This window comes from Cherax quadricarinatus, chromosome 68, assembly GCF_038502225.1.
Source record: "Cherax quadricarinatus isolate ZL_2023a chromosome 68, ASM3850222v1, whole genome shotgun sequence".
Taxonomy (NCBI): domain Eukaryota; kingdom Metazoa; phylum Arthropoda; class Malacostraca; order Decapoda; family Parastacidae; genus Cherax; species Cherax quadricarinatus.
Genome location: NC_091359.1, coordinates 10,468,593 through 10,487,106, shown reverse-complemented (window position 1 = coordinate 10,487,106; position 18,514 = coordinate 10,468,593). Strand labels below are relative to the sequence as shown.

Here is an 18,514-nt window from a genome sequence, read left to right as displayed (position 1 = left end):
TTATTTATGGATAATTCCATAAGTTGTTTCCAGTCCAGTTGGAACTCTGTACCTTGTCTCATTTTCCCAGTGTTCATTTTATTTGTTTATTCCTTCTTGGGTTGAATTGCAATAACCATTTATTCAGTCATTCCTATAGGCTATCAAAGTCTTAATACAGTTCCAGACCTATACTCTTTTGTTTGTATTCTCATAATTTTGGCATTATCACAAACAAATACATATACTGAATGTTAGCATTTAACCCTACTGGAAGGTTATCACATACAAAGAACAATGTGAAGTCTTGGTATCACTCTTGTGGGAGACTACACCTAGTTATTCTTGCCCATCTTGACACTTCATCTCTGATGGTGGCTTTCTTTTTTCATAATACTGATATTTCTTAAACTTTACTGGCACCCTGCCTTTCACCCAGTGTCTATTGTCTTTGTGTTGTTTGTATTTGTGTAGTACAGTGTCAAAGGTTTTCTTGTTATTTTGGAATATGCACTCTGTTCATACTTCTCTTTCCTTCCTATCTGCCTTTTGTAAGCCTTAAACAAGATTTATTAAAATTATGCTGAACTATGTGAGGGATTTCATATTCCTTAGTTATTTCGCTTAATATCCTTTTCATTAATTGGAATTTTATACTGGTCTGTAGTTTAGTATCTTTCTGTCTCCATTATATATTGGAATTCAATTTAAAAACTTTCATGTGCTTAGCACTTTCCCTCAGTTTCTTGTGATTTATCAAAAACTTGAGTGGCTTGTATAGAGCTAGGGGTTCCTCTTTCCTATGTTGCAGCTTTAACAGGTCAGATTCATTTACTTTTAATGTTGCATACTGAGCATCAGAAGCCTTGTTATTCGCCATATTGGTATTTGATAGTTTTGCCATATTTGCCCACCATTTTACTTGTGGCTTCCATTTCGTGATATGGATATATTTGCAGTTTTGAACTGTAGTATTGGCATCCCTCTGGCAAGACAGTGATGGAATGAGTGATGGTAAAAGTGTTCTTATTTTTTGGGTCACCCCACCTCAGTGGGAGACGACCAGTGTGTTGAAAAAAAATCCCCACGCCCTTCCTTATCATTGTCTATGTGTAACCCACCTGATGTGACTGTGGAGACTCTTTAACTTCACTTGTTTCAGCTTCTGTGTACATTTTTATGGTCCTTTTTTATCTTCACTTGTCAATTTCAGGTAGTCATTTCAGTCATTTGCTCATATACTGGTGTAGGATGTGTTCCTTATTTTTTCCAAGCTCTTTTGTTCTAATATTTGTATCTTTGTATAGGTAGTAGGTTGGTAGACAGCAGCCGCCCACGGAGGTACTACCGTCCTGCCAAGCGAGTGCAAAAACGGAAACCTGTAATTGTTTTACGTGATGGTAGGATTGCTGGTGTCCTTTTTTCTGTTTCATAAACATGCAAGATTTCAGGCACGTCTTGCTACTCCTACTTACACTTAGGTCACACTACACATACATGCACAAGCGTATATATACACACCCTCTGGGTTTTCTTCTATTTTCTTTCTAGTTCTTGTTCTTGTTTATTTTCTCTTATCTCCATGGGGAAGTGGAACAGAATTCTTCCTCCGTAAGCCATGCGTTTTGTAAGAGGCGACTAAAATGCCAGGAGCAAGGGCCTAGTAACCCCTTCTCCTGTTTAAATTACTAAATTTAAAAAGAGAAACTTTCGTTTTTCTTTTTGGGCCACCCTGCCTTGGTGGGATCTGGCCAGTTTTTTGAAAAAAAAAAATTGTATCTTTGCACTTAAGATTGAAGAAGGGTTCTTCCAGTGCTATTTGTCTATTGACCTGCAGGTAAATATCATCTTCATTATAATTCTTTGTATTTCTGGCTAAGAAGTTTATTTCTTGACTGGTTTGCCTGTTGAGCTCAGTGTTAAAAGTTTTTTTTTTTTTATCTGAAATCATCCCATTTCTTTGTAGTAACTTTTTTTTTTTAATAATATTCTCCTGGACTCTTCAACATCACTTCTATTGTTAGAAGAGCATCAGTGCACAATGAATGCTCACTCCTAGAAGAATTCTGCAGTCCACTTGTTCTATAACTATGTCATTAGAGGATAGTTCTGTGGCCATCAAGCTCTTTATTGCTCAATCAAGGATCTTTGCTTTCCATGTCTCTGAGTCCTCCCAGGAGGCCCCAGTTCTTTCAGTGACTCCTTCAGAGGGAAGTGCCTTGATGTTGGTGAAGGGCTTTTGATCAGAGAAATCAGAACTACCCTCCCTTCCTTGGATTAAACCTGATTATCTCCTATTCCCAGGGGCTGTATAACCCCTATGAGCTTAGCACTTTGCCATGAATATAGTAATTCTCATTGGCAGAAATTGTATGTAGATTTTGTATACCAGGTATCCATTATTTGGGATTAGATATTTGCATTAATGAGTAGGTGTATTTGCCTGTGGTTTAATAGGCTAGATGTATTAGTGAGTTGACTAGCTTATATTTAATAAACCATACAGTAGTGAGTTAATTATCTTTTACTTAAATACACTAGGTGCATTTGTGAGATAACTAGGTTTCTGGGTGTAGTAGTGAGTTGATTAACTTGTGCATTAATATTCTGGGTTCAGTAATGAGTTGATTAATTTTGAGTTTAATGCACTGGGTGTGATAGCAAATTGACTAATTTATGGTTAATATCCTTGGTGTAGCAGTGAGTTAACCAACTAGCGGTTTAATATGCTAGGTGCAGTAGTTAGTTGATTAACTTGTTTTTAATAGAAATATCATTCTCTTCAGTCTTAAGACATTTATTTGTTTTACAGCATTGCAGAATGAAGTAATTTTTTTTTTGGTAAAGCATCTTACACTGCACTTTGTTTAATTGCTTTTCATCTACAATTACTAATGCAAATTTATTTTCTTTGCTCAGCCTTTTGAAAGGATGGAAGCCACACTACATAAAGACCTAATAACAGAATTAGGGTTAGCATCAGACAGTGGTATATTCATCACTCTCCATCAGCAAGGGATTGCTCGAGGTGTGAGAGTTACTGAAACCAGTTCCGATCAAATAGTGGTGACAGGTTCCCTAGTGGAGCTTCTGGCATCCAGGGTAAGGGCTTATTTTCATTGTGTTTTATATGTGCTTCTGAATACTTGAACCTTGACATATTTAAAATATGGGGAATTGGAAAAAAATCCTTCCTCCGTAAGCCATGTGTGTCATAAGAGGTGGCTAAAATACTGGGAGCAAGGGGCTAGTAACCCCTTCATCTGTTTAAATTACTAAATGTAAAAAGAAGAAAAATGGGCTAGTAACCCCCTTCTTCTGTTTAAATTACTAAATGTAAAAAGAAAAACTTTCGTTTTTTCTTTTTGGGCCACCCTACCTCAGTGGAATATGGCCGGTTTGTTGAAAGAAAAAGAAAAAGAAAAACTTTTGTTTCTTCTTTTTCGGGTCACCCTGCCTCAGTGGGAGACAGATATGTAAAAAAAAAATTTTTGTACATTTAATACTTTTAGATTATTGACTACCATATTTAGTTGTGCTATGGTATCCCTTTAAGGAAGGTGGGCTGTATGAATGACCCTTATGGATTTTGCTCTTCCCTCTAAATATAAGTATAATAATACATCCTCTCCTCACTTAGTGACGTATTCGTTTAATGACGACTCGGACTTACAGTGCTCTCTCTGACCAGTATGCATACCTAAATAATGTGTATTAGAGCCGATTTCCTCTATTCTGTTTATTACGGTATACAGTACACTACTGTATAAATATTTAAAAATATACTAAAAGTGTTACAAATAGTGCAAAGGTGACATTAAAACAATATCAAAGATGGTTGACACAAATCCACTACCATTATACAGTAGTATGCTCCTTGCTTAGTGACGAATTTGTTTACCAATGTGGCCTTAGGAATGGAACTCCATCGTTTAGCAAGGAGAGGCTGTATATGCATCCTTCTTCCTCATCTATTTATTCACTCAGTAATTCAAATGAGGCTTTTACTTTGTGAATACAATTTTATTGCCACATAACTGAGTAACCATCATTCCCCTTCTGATGGTGCATTTCCTTTTTTTGGAATGTTACCCTGCATTGGTGGGAGACAATCAAGGGAAAAAAATAAGAAAAATGAATGTGGAACTTAAAATATTTACCCCCTAGTGATTCATCATTGGGAATTCCCATTGTTAGAAAGTACAAGACCGAAGGACTCCACTTAGTGACACCTGTACAGTGGCAATTTATTTTTATAATAATAATGTTCCTCATGTATAAATTACTAAATGTAAAAAGAAAAACTTTTGTTTTACACTTTAGATCATTCTGCCTTAGTGGGATATGACCAGTGCATAGAAAAAAAAAATTGCATCGGTGAGAAAAATCTGCATTGTAGTAATGTTTTGGTAAACATTTTTGTAGAGCTAACTTGAAATAAGAATAAATGTACTCTAATAAATTTTGTGTATGAAAATATTGACTCCTGAAATCCTAGTGCAGTATCACGATTGTAAAAAACTCATGGAACAGACAGTATTTGCATCCTGTCCTTTCCATTACTGCAGTTGTAAATAGAGTAACTGTAACATGAATATTCACTAGAAATATAGTCAGAAAATAAGCGTTTAGTAAATTTGTATGCTTGTAATTTTTTTCCATTCTGGTGGTTTTTTTTATACTTTTTTTTTTCAACAAGTCGGCCATCTCCCACCGAGGCAGGCTGATCCAAAAAGAAAATCCCCAAAAAGAAAATACTTTCATCAACATTCAACACTTTCACCTCACTCATACATAATCACTGTCTTTACAGAGGCGCTCAGATACGACAGTTGAGAAGTCCCTTCAAACTGTCAATATCCTAAACCCCTCCTTTAAAATGTAGGCATTGTACATCCCATTTCCAGGACTCAAGTCCGGCTAACCGGTTTCCCTAAATCCCTTCACTAAATATTACCCTGCTCACACTCCAACAGCTCGTCAGATCCCAAAAACCATTTGCTTCCATTCACTCCTATCAAACATGCTCACACACTCTTGCTGGAAGTCCAAGCCCCTCACCCACAAAACCTCCTTAACCCCCTCCTTCCAACCTTTTCGAGGATGACCCCTCCCCCTTCTTCCTTCCCCTACAGATTTATACACTCTCCAGGTCATTCTATTTATTTATTTATTTATTTATTTAAAAATTTGATCCATTCTCTCTAAATGACTAAACCACCTCAACAACCCCTCTTCAGCCTTCTGACTAATACTTTTAGTAACTCTATACCTCCTCCTAATTTCCACACTCCGAATTCTCTGCGTAATATTTACAACACACATTGCCCTTAGACAGAACATCTCCACTGCCTCCAGCCACCTCCTCACTGCAGTATTGACAACCCAAGCTTCACACCCATATAAGAGTGTTGGTACCACTATACTTTCATACATTTCTTTTATACATCTCAAGTATAATTTTATGCTAAAGAGCTACTAGCTGTTGTTTAGTGTTGCTTACCAAGTATCTTTCTTCAAGATTATTAATTTCATTATATATTTCAGGACATGATTCTTTTAGAAATTCAAAAAATTCGAGGCTTGCCAACTTCACCTCAGACAAATGTTTCTACTGGAACACGAGAAGTTGGAGTAATGTGCGAGTTAATTCCCTCGCCTCCCACTGCTCGATATGCTTCATCACTGGGTCTCGACCGTTCTGCCCGTCGATACCATTCCGTCCTTTCCCGTCCTCTATCTCCAGAGCCCTACCAGCAACATAGACGGTCAAGAAAGCATTTGATGTCACATTCTAAATTAAGAAAAACTGAGGAAAAGCACATATTCAGAAGTTTCAGTGAAAGAATGTTGAACAAGCAGTCAAATCAGACAAACAGAAATTTGGAATGCATCAAAATTGAAAAAGATAATGAAGACAAACTATCCAGGAAAAGCTGCTCAAACACTCAAGAACAGAATCCAAATGTAGAAATACTGTTTGGAGGTTTAAAAACTGAACCAGATTGTGATGAAACAATTATCGTTAGTAGTATAAATAATTCTGACATAAGGGAACTTGACAGTGACCATATAAATAAAAAATTAGTGGTAGTTAGTAAAGCTGATGATGATTTTAGTTTATCACCAATAACAAAAGATATTGTATTAAAGCCCTTGGATGATAGGGAAGTCCAGTTTAGAGGCTGTGTCGAAGGCTCAAATAATAAGGAAAATATTGATACTGCGTGCGTCAAGGAGGTTAAAGAAAAAGATGAAGAGGAGGAGGAGGAGGAGGAAGAAGAAGAAGAGAGCCTAGATATGGATGTAGAAAATGACAAAGTTATTTGTGAACCAGAAATAAGTATGTCAGAAGGACATGAAGATGATCTGTCTAAAGATCATTCTAATGAGGAAGTGAAATTCAAATTTTCGTGTAAAATTTGTTCTTACAAGAGCATGAGGGAAAACCACTTTGTAAAGCATATGCAGCTGCATGACAAGGTAGGCTATTGTCAGCTTAAGAATTTTTAATATATTTTTTTTTTTAATAAAGGAGGTTTTGTGTGCGAGGGGCTTGGACTTCCAGCAAGCATGCGTGAGCATGTTAGATAGGAGTGAATGGAGACAAATGGTTTTTAGGACTTGTGCTGTTGGAGCATGAGCAAGGTAATATGAAGGGATTCAGGGAAACCAGCAGGCTGGACTTGAGTCCTAGAGATGGGAAGTACAGTACCTGCACTCTGCAGGAAGGGTGTTAATGTTGCAGTTTTATAACTGTAGTGTAAGCGCACCTCTGGCAAGACTGTGATGGAGTGAATGATGGTGAAAGGTTTTCTTTTTTGGGCCACCCAGCCTTCATGGGAAACGGCCAGTGTGTTAATTAAAAAGAGAGGGAGGCGGAGGTATTTGGCTTGGAGGAATTATTAATCTGTGCCAAAACTTAAAAGTTTATGAAAAGGCTTCACTCCACACTTTTAAAGTGTCAGAAAATGCATTCTATAAGAATAGAAAGGTGACACACAAATAGTGGAAGGCTGACATAGTGAAACATGAATGATTTAATAGGCATATAGCATTGTCTTTTGGAAATCCAGTTAAATATTTTAAGGGTGTGTAGAAATCATGAGTAATTCAAAATGAAAGGTGCTTCAATGAAACACAGGGTGTCCACAAAAACACTCCCTGATTTCAAACTTTATTGCAATAATCTTTCACATTTAGTAGCTTCAGATGCAGGATTTCATTCAGTTTCATGTGGTAAAGGGTAGCATTAAAGGCACTCAATGTGCACCCCTCTGGTTGCTCAGCAAAGTTCAGTCCAGACGCTCTGCAGCATATATGGTGTTATCATGCAAACTGCTTCAGTGATCAAGATTTTTAGCTCCTCCAGGGTTGTAGGTAGTGGTGGTATGTAAACTGTGCTCTTCATGTAACCCCAAAGAAGGAAGTCATGAACAGTCAAGTCCGGTGGCCTCACAGGCCACTTGGAGAGGTCACCAGACCTAACTGTTTGTGATTTTTCTTTGGGGGTACATGAAGAGCACAGTTTACATACCACCGCTACCTGCAACCCTGAAGAAGCTGAAAATTTTGATCACTGAAACAGTTCACATGATAACACCAGATACGCTGCAGAGCGTCTGGACCGAACTAGACGAACTGAAGTATCGCATCGATGTTTGCCAAGCAACCAGAGGGGTGCACATGAATACCTTTAATCCTACCCTGTACCACATCAAACGGAATGAAATCCTGCATCTGAAGCTACTAACTGTGAAAGATTATTACAATAAAGTTTTAAGAAATTGTCATCTTTGCTACTGAGTTTACAGAGTAAGAATTGAAACATATTTAGGGTATGTAATAAACCAAATCATTTTTTGTTTTTCTGTTTTCCATAACATTCCTGCAAGCGCAGAGTACAGTGGAACCTTGATACTTGAACAGCTACGTACACGAACATTTCGGTATTCAAAAGATTTGTTTGTTAAACAAATCCCTCGGTAGTCAATCGTTTGCTCGGCACTTAACCAAACAAACATGACCTACCTGAACTTCACTGTAAACTATTTTGTGTTTCTTCACAATGTATTTGTATAAGTCACCATGGATCCTAAGAGGGTTAGTGATAACTGCTAACCACAAAGAAAATTGGTTGGGAAAAATTTGTTCTGTACTCAAACAGACTGGCACTCTAACAGCCTTCTAGAACCAATTAAGTTCGAATGCCGAGGTTCCACTGTATATATATGTGTGTATATATTTGTCATGTTTTCCATGACATTTTTGCAAGCTCTCGCATGAAGTATAACATGGTAAATCACTGTAAAGAATATCAAAAGTTTATTTTAGTGACTGCAAGTTTAATACTTTTCTTTAAGGAATAATTTTTCCTGACTATTTTCTCAAACACTACAAGCTTAAGAGAGAACAAAAATCCAGTGCCAACAAGTCCAGAAATTTGAGGTGGCTAATTGACACCAGTCTTGGATTAAAACAAAACAGTTGGGCAAGAGTAGGATCTGCATGGCATGGGAAAATAGGCCTACTTCAGTGCTCTTTTGTTCTTTTTCACAGAAGCAATGATTTTGCAATATATTTTTCTTATGAGTGGCTGAAAGGTAGGACCTGCATAGCATGGGCCAGTAGGTCTAACTGCCATGCACTTTTCTATATATGAAAGCTATGGTTTGTTAGTTGAGTTGTGTATGAGTGAGAATGGTTTGGAAGAGTAGGGCATAATTAATACTGTATCATAAATTATGAAATAGAAATAAATGTATGGTGATGAAGACTTGATCATCTTTGCAGGGTTTGGCATTATATCGATGCAATGAATGCACCTTTGTATCAATCCGTGCAAGTCACTTGCGTCGCCACAAGATGTCACACGCACAGCAAGTTCTCAACTGTCATCTCTGTGCTTACACTTGTGATGATCAAAAGCTTCTTACTAAACACATGCGAGTTAAACATCAAACATCAAAACAACCAAAACCTGTAAGTAGAAGTTACTGAAGTTCATGAATCTATTTAAACACAATAGAATGATTCTTAAAAATTTCTTAAAAATTTCTAGATTCACTGAGATCACCAGGAACACATCCCTCGTGAATGTGGAGGGAGCTGTGTGCAGCAGTGTTTGTCATGCATGTTACTTCCTAAATTAAAGGAAGACTGGAGAGTAAGAATCTAGTACCAACACCATCATCATCTTTAGACTATACATATTGTATGACTCCAAATCATTATACAGAATATACTGTATGTTTAGAAAACTGTGCCACTGTTGTGACATTTTTCAGAAACCATCAACCAGGTTTTTTTTGCATTTTTTTGATCCTATAATAGGACTAGAGTACAGTTGGCTAGGTGATCATTATGTAGATCCAGCAGCCCAGCAGTTTGAGTTAAAGTCCTGCTGAGGAGTCCTTGTTAGTTTTTTTTTTTTTTTTCAACAAGTTGGCTGTCTCCCACCAAGGCAGGGTGACCCAAAAAAGAAAGAAAATCCCCAAAAAGAAAATACTTTCATCATCATTCAACACTTTCACCACACTCGCACATTATCACTTATCACTGTTTTTGCAGAGGTGCTCAGAATACAACAGTTTAGAAGCATATACGTATAAAGATACACAACATATCCCTCCAAACTGTTACTAAATAATAATTAGCTAATTTCTGGAGTACATATAGAGTAACCATATCCTCTTCAGCTTATAAAAACCCAAGACCTTTGCAAATATTCAACCAAATGAAGGAGATGGACTTTGTTACAATATCTAACTGTGTCTGTGATAATGAGTTGGGCCCATAGTAAATATTCATAAAACAAGTGTCACTCATTTTATGCTGTAAATGTTATTCATTGCTTCAAGTTCTTTCTCTGTTAGATATTTTCTGCACTATGTTCTTGTCTGTTTTATTTATATCTGTTTTCTACTTGTATATGTATGTCATATCTCCCTGCATTTTATATCTTTCAGGAGTGTGTAAGTACAGGACTTTCAGTCTAAGTGCAAAAGATTGCATCTCACAATTTCATAGTATGATAGGGCTTTGTTCTTTATTATGTGAGCAGTGACCTGTTTGGCATTCTTTTGAGTTGGTAACAAACTCTACTACTCATTGCACAAGCTCTTATTTTTTTTTTTTTTTGTTATTCCTTATGGTACAAATGGCTGATTCATTCACATTTAACTTAGGGACAGTTTCCATCACAAATACACCACCTCTAAGCATATCTAACATTTTCATAATTTTTTTTTTTCAACAAACTGGCCGTATGCCACCAAGGCACGGTGGCCCAAAAAGAAAAACGAAAGTTTCTCTTTTTAAATTTGATAATTTATATGAGAGAAGGGGTTACTAGCCCCTTGCTCCTGGCATTTTAGTCACCTCTCACGACACGCATGGCTTACGGAGGAAGAACTCTGTTCCACTTCCCCACGGAGATAAGAGAAAATAAACAAGAACAAGAACTACAAAGAAAACAGAAGAAAACGCAGAGGGGTATGTATGTATATATATATTCTTGTACATGTATGTGTAGTGTGACCTAAGTGTAAGTAGAAGTAGTAAGACGTACCTGAAACCTTGCATGTTCATGAGACAGAAAAATGGACACCAGCAATCCTACCATCATGTAAAACAATTACAGGCTTTCGTTTTACTCTCACTTGGCAGGATGGTAGTACCTCCCTGGGTGGTTGCTGTTTACCAACCTACTACCTAGGATTTTAATAATTATCTTCAATAAAGTAATAGAATCATGCATATTTTTCTCTGCATCCTCAGCCAATGCCACAAATATTCCTTTTTGATGCCATGAGACTACAGTGATGAAAATATCCAAAATAATGCATCTTGAAAAATAAGGAGCGAGTTAGACTTTAGAATAAAGGAATACTGCAGGAAACCTTGTGGCCCATGCTTTGCAGGTCAGACCCATCCTCTCTCACTTGCACATTTGTCGAGCCTTTTTTAAATGATACCTAGGGTGTTGACTTCGATAACTACTTATAAGACTGCTCCACTTCTCCACAACTCTCATACTAAATCATTACTTTCCTATAGCTTTTCTAATTTTCAATTTATTCAGTTCAAATCCATTACTTTAAGTTTCTCTTGTTAGATATTCTCAGCACCCTCTTTATAATCTCCACAAGACATTCCAGAATGCAACTGTAGGTGGCAAGGGTAGTCACTGAGAGGGAAGGAGCCTTGTTCAACATCTTTTATTACCAATATTTCATGCATTAGCCAATTCTTTAGTTCTTTACAGCACATGTCAAGATTTTGTGCACTATCTAATTTTTTTGGTTGCACTTTTAAAGAGGTACAATTAAAAGAGATTAATGTGCTTTTTTTTTCTCAGATTGGTAGCGTATTTGAGTGTGATGAGTGCGAATACAAAACAAGTTTTCACTATGCCTTCCAGAGACACCGTCGCACACACTCACCTTCAAAGATGATTGTTATGCACACTTGCCCTCAGGTAACAGAGCGCACAAGCAACTTTATAAAGTATTGGTTTAGTAATATCAAAATTTTTGCTGCAATATATTTTTCACTTCTACATAGATGTAGAATATGTGATTTTTGTTCTTGAACCTTTTCAAGGAAACTTATATACATCTAATCACTGTTTACTGATAGATGTGTGGTAGTAACAATACTGAGTAACAATTAGAATTTTCTTAATATTTAAACACAAAATTTTTTTTGTCTGTACCAAGTGTACAAAAGACTGTATATCTCTTATTTTTTTTATACCTGTTTAGCAAACCCCTTAGCTTATTTTTTTGACATACTTTGTAGTTGGTATACTACTGTTGAATACTCCTTTAAGGTGAAGGGTTCTTGATTTAAGAATCTGAAGCTACCTTCCCTCCAAGGGAGGGGCTAAACTTCTATGAGGCCCTCCAAAAACCACCTCCACATAAAAATAATAATAATAATTACAGCTTCAACATAAGTGCCCTAGCTCCCCCTTACCCTTTATTCCTCCAGACTGCCACCCGTAAACCCATCATGAGTAAATTTTTTGGAGCTGACCCTCTACCCTTCCCTTCCTCAGATCAAGCCTGACTACCTTACATTCACCAGGCACTGTATGGCTCTTTTAGCACTACCCTGTGAATATAAAAATAATATAGTTGAATACAAATGGTTTGTCAGTTTAAGTTTTTGCCATTGAGTAATCCTATTATATCTTTCATGCACACTATCACTTTTGCATGTAAAGCTGTGTGGTAAAGATTAGTCTCTCTTGTTTGATGATTGTGCTGTGCTATCAGAGGATCTCCTGTTGGTTAAAGTTCTCATTAAATCACTGCTATTGATCAGTTGTGCACATCACTAGAAGTTTAACATAGGCCAGTCTAGTTTTGATTTGGTTTGTTTTCATTTTACATTCAACATTCATTTCAGAAAGATGGTGCAATTAATAGTGATATATGCATAATGTTGTGGTGAAAGTGTTGAATGATGATGAAAGTATTTTCTTTTTGGGGATTTTCTTTCTTTTTTTGGGTCACCCTGCCTCGGTGGGAGACGACCGACTTGTTGAAAAAAAAAAAAAAAAATGCATAATGTTCACTTTTTTCTCCTTGACCAGTGTCCTTACAAGACAATGCGGCGTGAACACTTTTTAAGACACATAAAAAATGTTCATCAGAACTGCAGACCATTTTTATGTGACATCTGTGGCAAAGCCTTCAAGAGACAAGATGCCCTAAAGTAAGTACTCCCTTATTTTAGGAAGCTTTGCTGGTTGTGATGCCTTGTGGTTGTTCCCTTTATTTCTTTCTTTTTTCCTGCTTCATTGTTACCTGATATCTTTATATGTTCTAATTGCTTCAAAACTCATAAATCTTATGTATTATAATAAATTAATATTTTATAAATCCTAAGTAGTAGGTTGGTAGACAGCAGTCGCCAAGGGAGGTACTACTGTCCTGCTAAGTTAGTGTAAAGCGGAAGCCTGTAATTGTTTTACACAATGGTAGAATGACTTGTGTCTTTTTCTGTCTCGTGAACATGCAAGATTTCAGGTACATCTCGCAACTTCTGCTTACACTTAGGTCACACTACACATGCATGTAGGTACAAGCATACATATACACACCCCTCTGGGTTTTCTTCTATTTTCTTCCTAGTTCTTGTTCTTGTTTATTTCCTCTTATCTCCATGGGGAAGTGGAACAGAATTCTTCCTCTGTAAGCCATGTGTGTTGTAAGAGGTAACTAAAATGCCGGGAGCAAGGGGCTAGTAACCCCTTCTCCTGTATAAATTACTAAATTTAAAAATTGAAACTTTTGTTTTTCATTTTGAGCCACCCTGCCTTGGTGGGATATGGCCGGTTTGTTGAAAAAAAAAAAAAAACACTCGCATACATACCCCTCTGGGTTTTCTTCTATTTTCTTGAACAGTGGTTATAATTATGACCATAATTTTTAAAGGGATGGACCGGTAAGCCAACGGAAGGCCTCGGTCAGATGACTTAAAGCTCCAATGGCGGGTTATCATATGACTAAGATCTGCATCAGGAAACATTTGTCCTGTTTCCTGACAAACCTTACTTAACCTTTAAACGGTCCAAACGTATATATACGTTCTCTCGCATAGCGCCCCCAAACGTATATACATGTTTCCATTGTCATTCATTCAGCATTGGCATGATAAGCATGAGCTGCCTAGACATGACAGAATGGGTGTGCGCACTCACTGTGCGCCATATGAAAAAAATTGGGGATGCCTGGGTACCATGTGCTCTTTTATCCTATTAAAAAAAAAAAATTTTCTCCAAAAATTCGGGGCGCTACACGAGAGAACGTATATGTACGTTTGGACCGTTTAAGGGTTAACCTTCTATTTTTTTACTAATTCTTGTTCATGTTTATTTCCACATATCTCCATGGGGTAGTGAAACAGAATTCTTCCTTTGTAAGTCATGCGTGTCATAAGAGGTGATTAATAGGCTTGGAGCAAGGGGCTAGTAACCCCTTCTCCTGCATACATTACTTTTTAGGCCACCCTGTCTCAGTGGGATATGGCCGGTTTGATGAAAAAGTTACAAATGAAGCAGGTTACCCCCTCCTCCTTTTTTTTGTTTGTTTTTGAGAGCCTTTTTTAAATGGGCAATCTTCATCTCTGATTCTGTGAATGAATAGGTATAACTATACCAAATTAGTACAGTAACATAAATTTCTTAGCACCAGGTAATGAGCTAAAGGGCTAAATAGTCTCAGTTGAAAGTGGAAGCCAGATTTATAAAATTCTGTGCTGTTTTTTAATAATTTTTTTAACAGAAGAGTAGCCCTTGCTTTCCATAGTTTAACTTTTCCATACTAAATAGTTGCACAGTACTATATTTGGTCTTTGTAACCACTGTGGTAAATTCTGCTTTTCCATAGCTGGTTGGCACCATGAATAAACATCATGTTTTGTTTATTTCATACTTGCTCCCTGGCATATTCTTCTTTGTATTTATTGTGCATTTTGGCTTTTTTAAAGCTGTCAGTGCTGCGTATCACACAGGAGAAAGATTATTTTTGTATGCTAATGGGGAAGCATTAAACTTATATGGGTCTGAAAAATGGTATGGTGATACCGACTAGATATGGAAAAAGACACGTGTATACAGTTCAGAACATTTATTAGAGGAAATGTTTCACCATGAGTGGCTTCTTTAGTCCTAATAAGGGTCTAATAGCACCTGGAGAATAAGGTGTACAGTAGTGAACTTTGATCTAAGGAAGAGGTAGCTCCAATTCTTTTGATCAAGAGGATGATGGCAATAAGGAGGTAGATGTTATGAGTACAGTAGGAGAAGCAGAAGAGTTGAGGGTGAATACAAGAACACAACAAAGAAGTCACACTTAGTGCAGTAAATCGGTGTTGGTTATAAAGGCAAAGACACACTCAGCTTTAGAAGTGGGACTTTTAATCAGAAAGACAGACAGGGTGATCATGGTAGAACATGAGGAAGAGCTCAAAAATAAAGTTGGGATGCTCTCTGGTAAATGTAACACATTATCAAAATATGGTGAACTCTCAGCATGGCTTGGCAGTTGTCTGAAAGTGATGCTAGGTTCCTCTCCATGAGATAATCATGTAGAAGTCTGGTATAACCAATGTGCAGTTGCAACAGTACTCTGTCCCATGACTCACAACAGTGAAGGAGGGACAACTTGAAACCATTTCTTGATTTGATTAAATGCAAGCTTTTCGCCACCAAAGCAGACCTGTGCCCTGCCAGTGATCAAACAATAGCCGAATTAATGTTTTATTTTACCACATTAGCAATTTCCCATCAAAGCAGGGTCCACCAATGAAGGAAATGCATTCACCATCATTCCTTTTATAAGATGTGTTATTCTAGAATTGTGTGTGGCCATCACAGTTCAAATAGCCCTTCAAACTGCAAAATTACTCATCCTGTGATGCAAACACTATACTCCCTACCAACAGCTAATCTGTTGCCCCTGAATATCTTCATAATGTTCACCTGGAAATACAGCGGACCCCTGACTTACGATATTAATTCATTCCAGAAGTCTGTTCGGGTGCCTTTACCAAACGAATTTGTTCCCATAAGGAATATTGTAAATTAGATTAGTCCGTTTCAGACAACCAAAAATACACGTACAATAGTAGTTACAAAAATACAGTTACATAATTGTTCAAGTTGGGAGCTGATCGTAAGGCGGGGATCCACTGTGTTTGAAAAAGGGTAACCACCTTCAGAGGTTTGGAGAACTGTGGTACACACATTGAGTCTGCAAGTTCACTGCCACTGCCGCTGCTACCAGAATGGCCAGAGACCCAGCATATGATAACTTTATGTACACATATGTGATGCAGCCAGCATAGAATGCATTAAACAGGGAAATGTGAGAAGTCAAAGGCTTGGATCATTTGCAGTACACTTTGAGAGTCTGAGACTACAACAAATGGGAAAATAGATTTGATAAGAAAGTTGATAATGGTAATGAGAAATACTTACAATTCTGCTATGAAAATATTATACCAGTATATACCAGTCGATTGTGGCAATCTAAAACATCATTTAGGACTGCTATCATATCCTCCTGAGGCTTAGCATCATGTCATTTCTAGCACTATTTTTGTATTTTTATTGATCTGTGAATTATAATTTCAAGACCTTCCAGCTATACTTGCAGTAGTTCTAATTATAAACTTCTGTGGACAGTAAGTCATATTATTTTATTAATATACAGTAAACTCCCAGATGCATGTAAGTGGTTTGAATGAAGTATGTTATTCTTATATTTCACTACTGTATGTAGAGTATAGCATTTAAGGTGTTGGCTCGTTTTATTAATGCTCAAAGTCATTCACAGTACACAAATAACCCGCACATAGAAGAGAGGAGCTTACGACAACGTTTCGGTCCAACTTGGACCGAAACGCCCAAGTTGGACCAAGACCGGGTTATTTGTGTATTGTTCCAGTCACAGTATTGTGCCTTTTTATTATTTAGTCATTCACAGTAATTGTCATTTTTCTAACCTCATTCTATTTTGTATTTTATTTTTAATTGGAGCAGTTAGGAGTGCAAACCCCTTTTTACCATGCCTGTAAATCATTATCCACAGGTTTGCTATGCATTTTGTAAAAAACATAATGCCTTTGGATACCAATGGCCTACTGTATTTTTTTTTTTTAATAATCACTTCCTTTTATGATGTTATCTTAGAGCGCAGGTTCCCAAACCTATGGTCATGACCTGAATTTTGGTCGTGACCCAAAATTAAATGTTTTCTATGATATTTTGCTATAAATCTACAGTGATCTGCTGTGGTGTTAAGTAGGTACAAGTAACATTTGGGTCATGAAGCAAATGCAGTTTCAAATTTTAGGTTCATGGCAAAAAATGTTTGTTAACCACTGTCATTTAATGAATAAATTTTCATTCTTATAAACATCAAAATAACAATTTCCTGAAGAAATAAATTACTGTGTCACTATCTCAGTAATGGATATTCAAAACCACTTCAGAATGGGTATGCATTTGTCTTAAAGTAATGTTATATGCAGTATACTTATTAACTTTTCCATCTAATTTGTAAAAGTTTATAATACACCTCCTTAGCATTATGGCACATGAGTAAAGGGCCATATAATTTTGCCTTCTGAGTAGCTTGCCAGTGTTCTGACAGTATACTGTAAACAAAGGCCAGGCACCCAGCTGGTGACTTGGACCACCTAACAACAGGTTCAAACATCACCATCCCAGTATATTACAGAATTATGTATAAAATACAGTATCTGCATTGGAAGGTGGCACATAAAGAACTACATGTATTTTTTTTTTTACTTTTATTGAAGGGTATTGGATTCTGTATAAATATATCAAAAAACAGTACAGTATTTCACAATTACTTCAGAATTATTATGCATACTGTACTTAGTTTATTAATATAGATAAACCATATGAATTGAAAGCATTGGAGCTCTCAAAGACATAAAGGTCTGTTATCAGTGAAAAATATTTTTACAACAAATTATTTGTAGACTACAATATTTTTAAGTACTTTTCATAGAATTAATTTCTTTGGAATTTTTAATATATATGTACAGTATATGAAAATGTTGAAGTACACTAGTTAAACAGTATCTCTTCACTGGATTTTTTTTTTTTTTTTTTTTTTTTTTGTCTTCCAAATTTCTGCATCAACCTCTGCAGTGTCTTTTCTTAATATCCCAGTAGCACTGTCATTTACAAACAGTATCTTTGACAACTCCCATTTTATATAAGAATTATTATCTTTTAAGTTTCAACCTCCCTAACTCTAGCATTTACTTCTCTTACAGTCCTCATCTGTATTACATTTTTGAAAAATTAATGACAACTTTCTGAATAATATTCAGTGTGCTACTAAACTTCTGATATATTAGAGCATTGTCAAATTTTCTAGCCTTCTCCTCACTACTTCTCCCTACATGTCTTCTGGTTTTCACTTCACCTGACCTGTATTCTAACTTTCTCCTCAGCTCTTCACCTGACTTGTCATTTTCTATCCTTTTCCCTCTCAGTCATGACTTGATGATGGTCCAGGATGGACTAAAATGTCATTTAAAGTTTCCTCCAAATTGTGGGTAATTGTGAAATAAATACTGAAGACAGGACACCAAGATCTTTGCTTCAGTATCTACAGACATGCATTTGTGATTACATGTGTACACAAAACAACACTAATAATCAGTGTAAAAATTAATAAAACTATTTCATTATAATAATAACAAGTTCTTTCTTTTTTTTGTGCTTTAGACAGCATCACGTGTCACACTATCAAAATGTGGCTGATGGCAGCAGTGGACAAGTGGGACCATATGGATTTGTATGTCATATATGTCAAAAGATCTGCAGATCTGCGGCTTATCTTAAAGAACATATGGTAGGTTTTAACACTTATTTTCTATTAACTGAATTACTACATATAACCCATAATTTTGTGTGTGGGCATAGTCTACTATACTTATGTGATTTTGTTTTAAAAAGTCCATTTTAAGTGTTCCATAAGTA

The 18,514-nt window shown here is 36.5% G+C and overlaps 1 protein-coding gene across 4 annotated transcripts in view; it reads left to right on the top strand.

Moving 5' to 3' along the window:
- The window catches only part of LOC128697904 (uncharacterized), a 442,628-nt gene that overhangs the window by 408,306 nt on the left and 15,808 nt on the right, over window positions 1–18,514 (top strand). For all 4 annotated transcript variants that reach the window (XM_070099672.1, XM_070099674.1, XM_070099671.1 and 1 more), the window contains 6 exons: window positions 2,899–3,081; window positions 5,527–6,462; window positions 8,773–8,961; window positions 11,339–11,458; window positions 12,581–12,702; window positions 18,260–18,386. In XM_070099672.1, coding sequence (XP_069955773.1) covers window positions 2,899–3,081; window positions 5,527–6,462; window positions 8,773–8,961; window positions 11,339–11,458; window positions 12,581–12,702; window positions 18,260–18,386 — 1,677 coding nt within the window. The remainder of the gene's footprint in view (window positions 1–2,898; window positions 3,082–5,526; window positions 6,463–8,772; window positions 8,962–11,338; window positions 11,459–12,580; window positions 12,703–18,259; window positions 18,387–18,514) is intronic.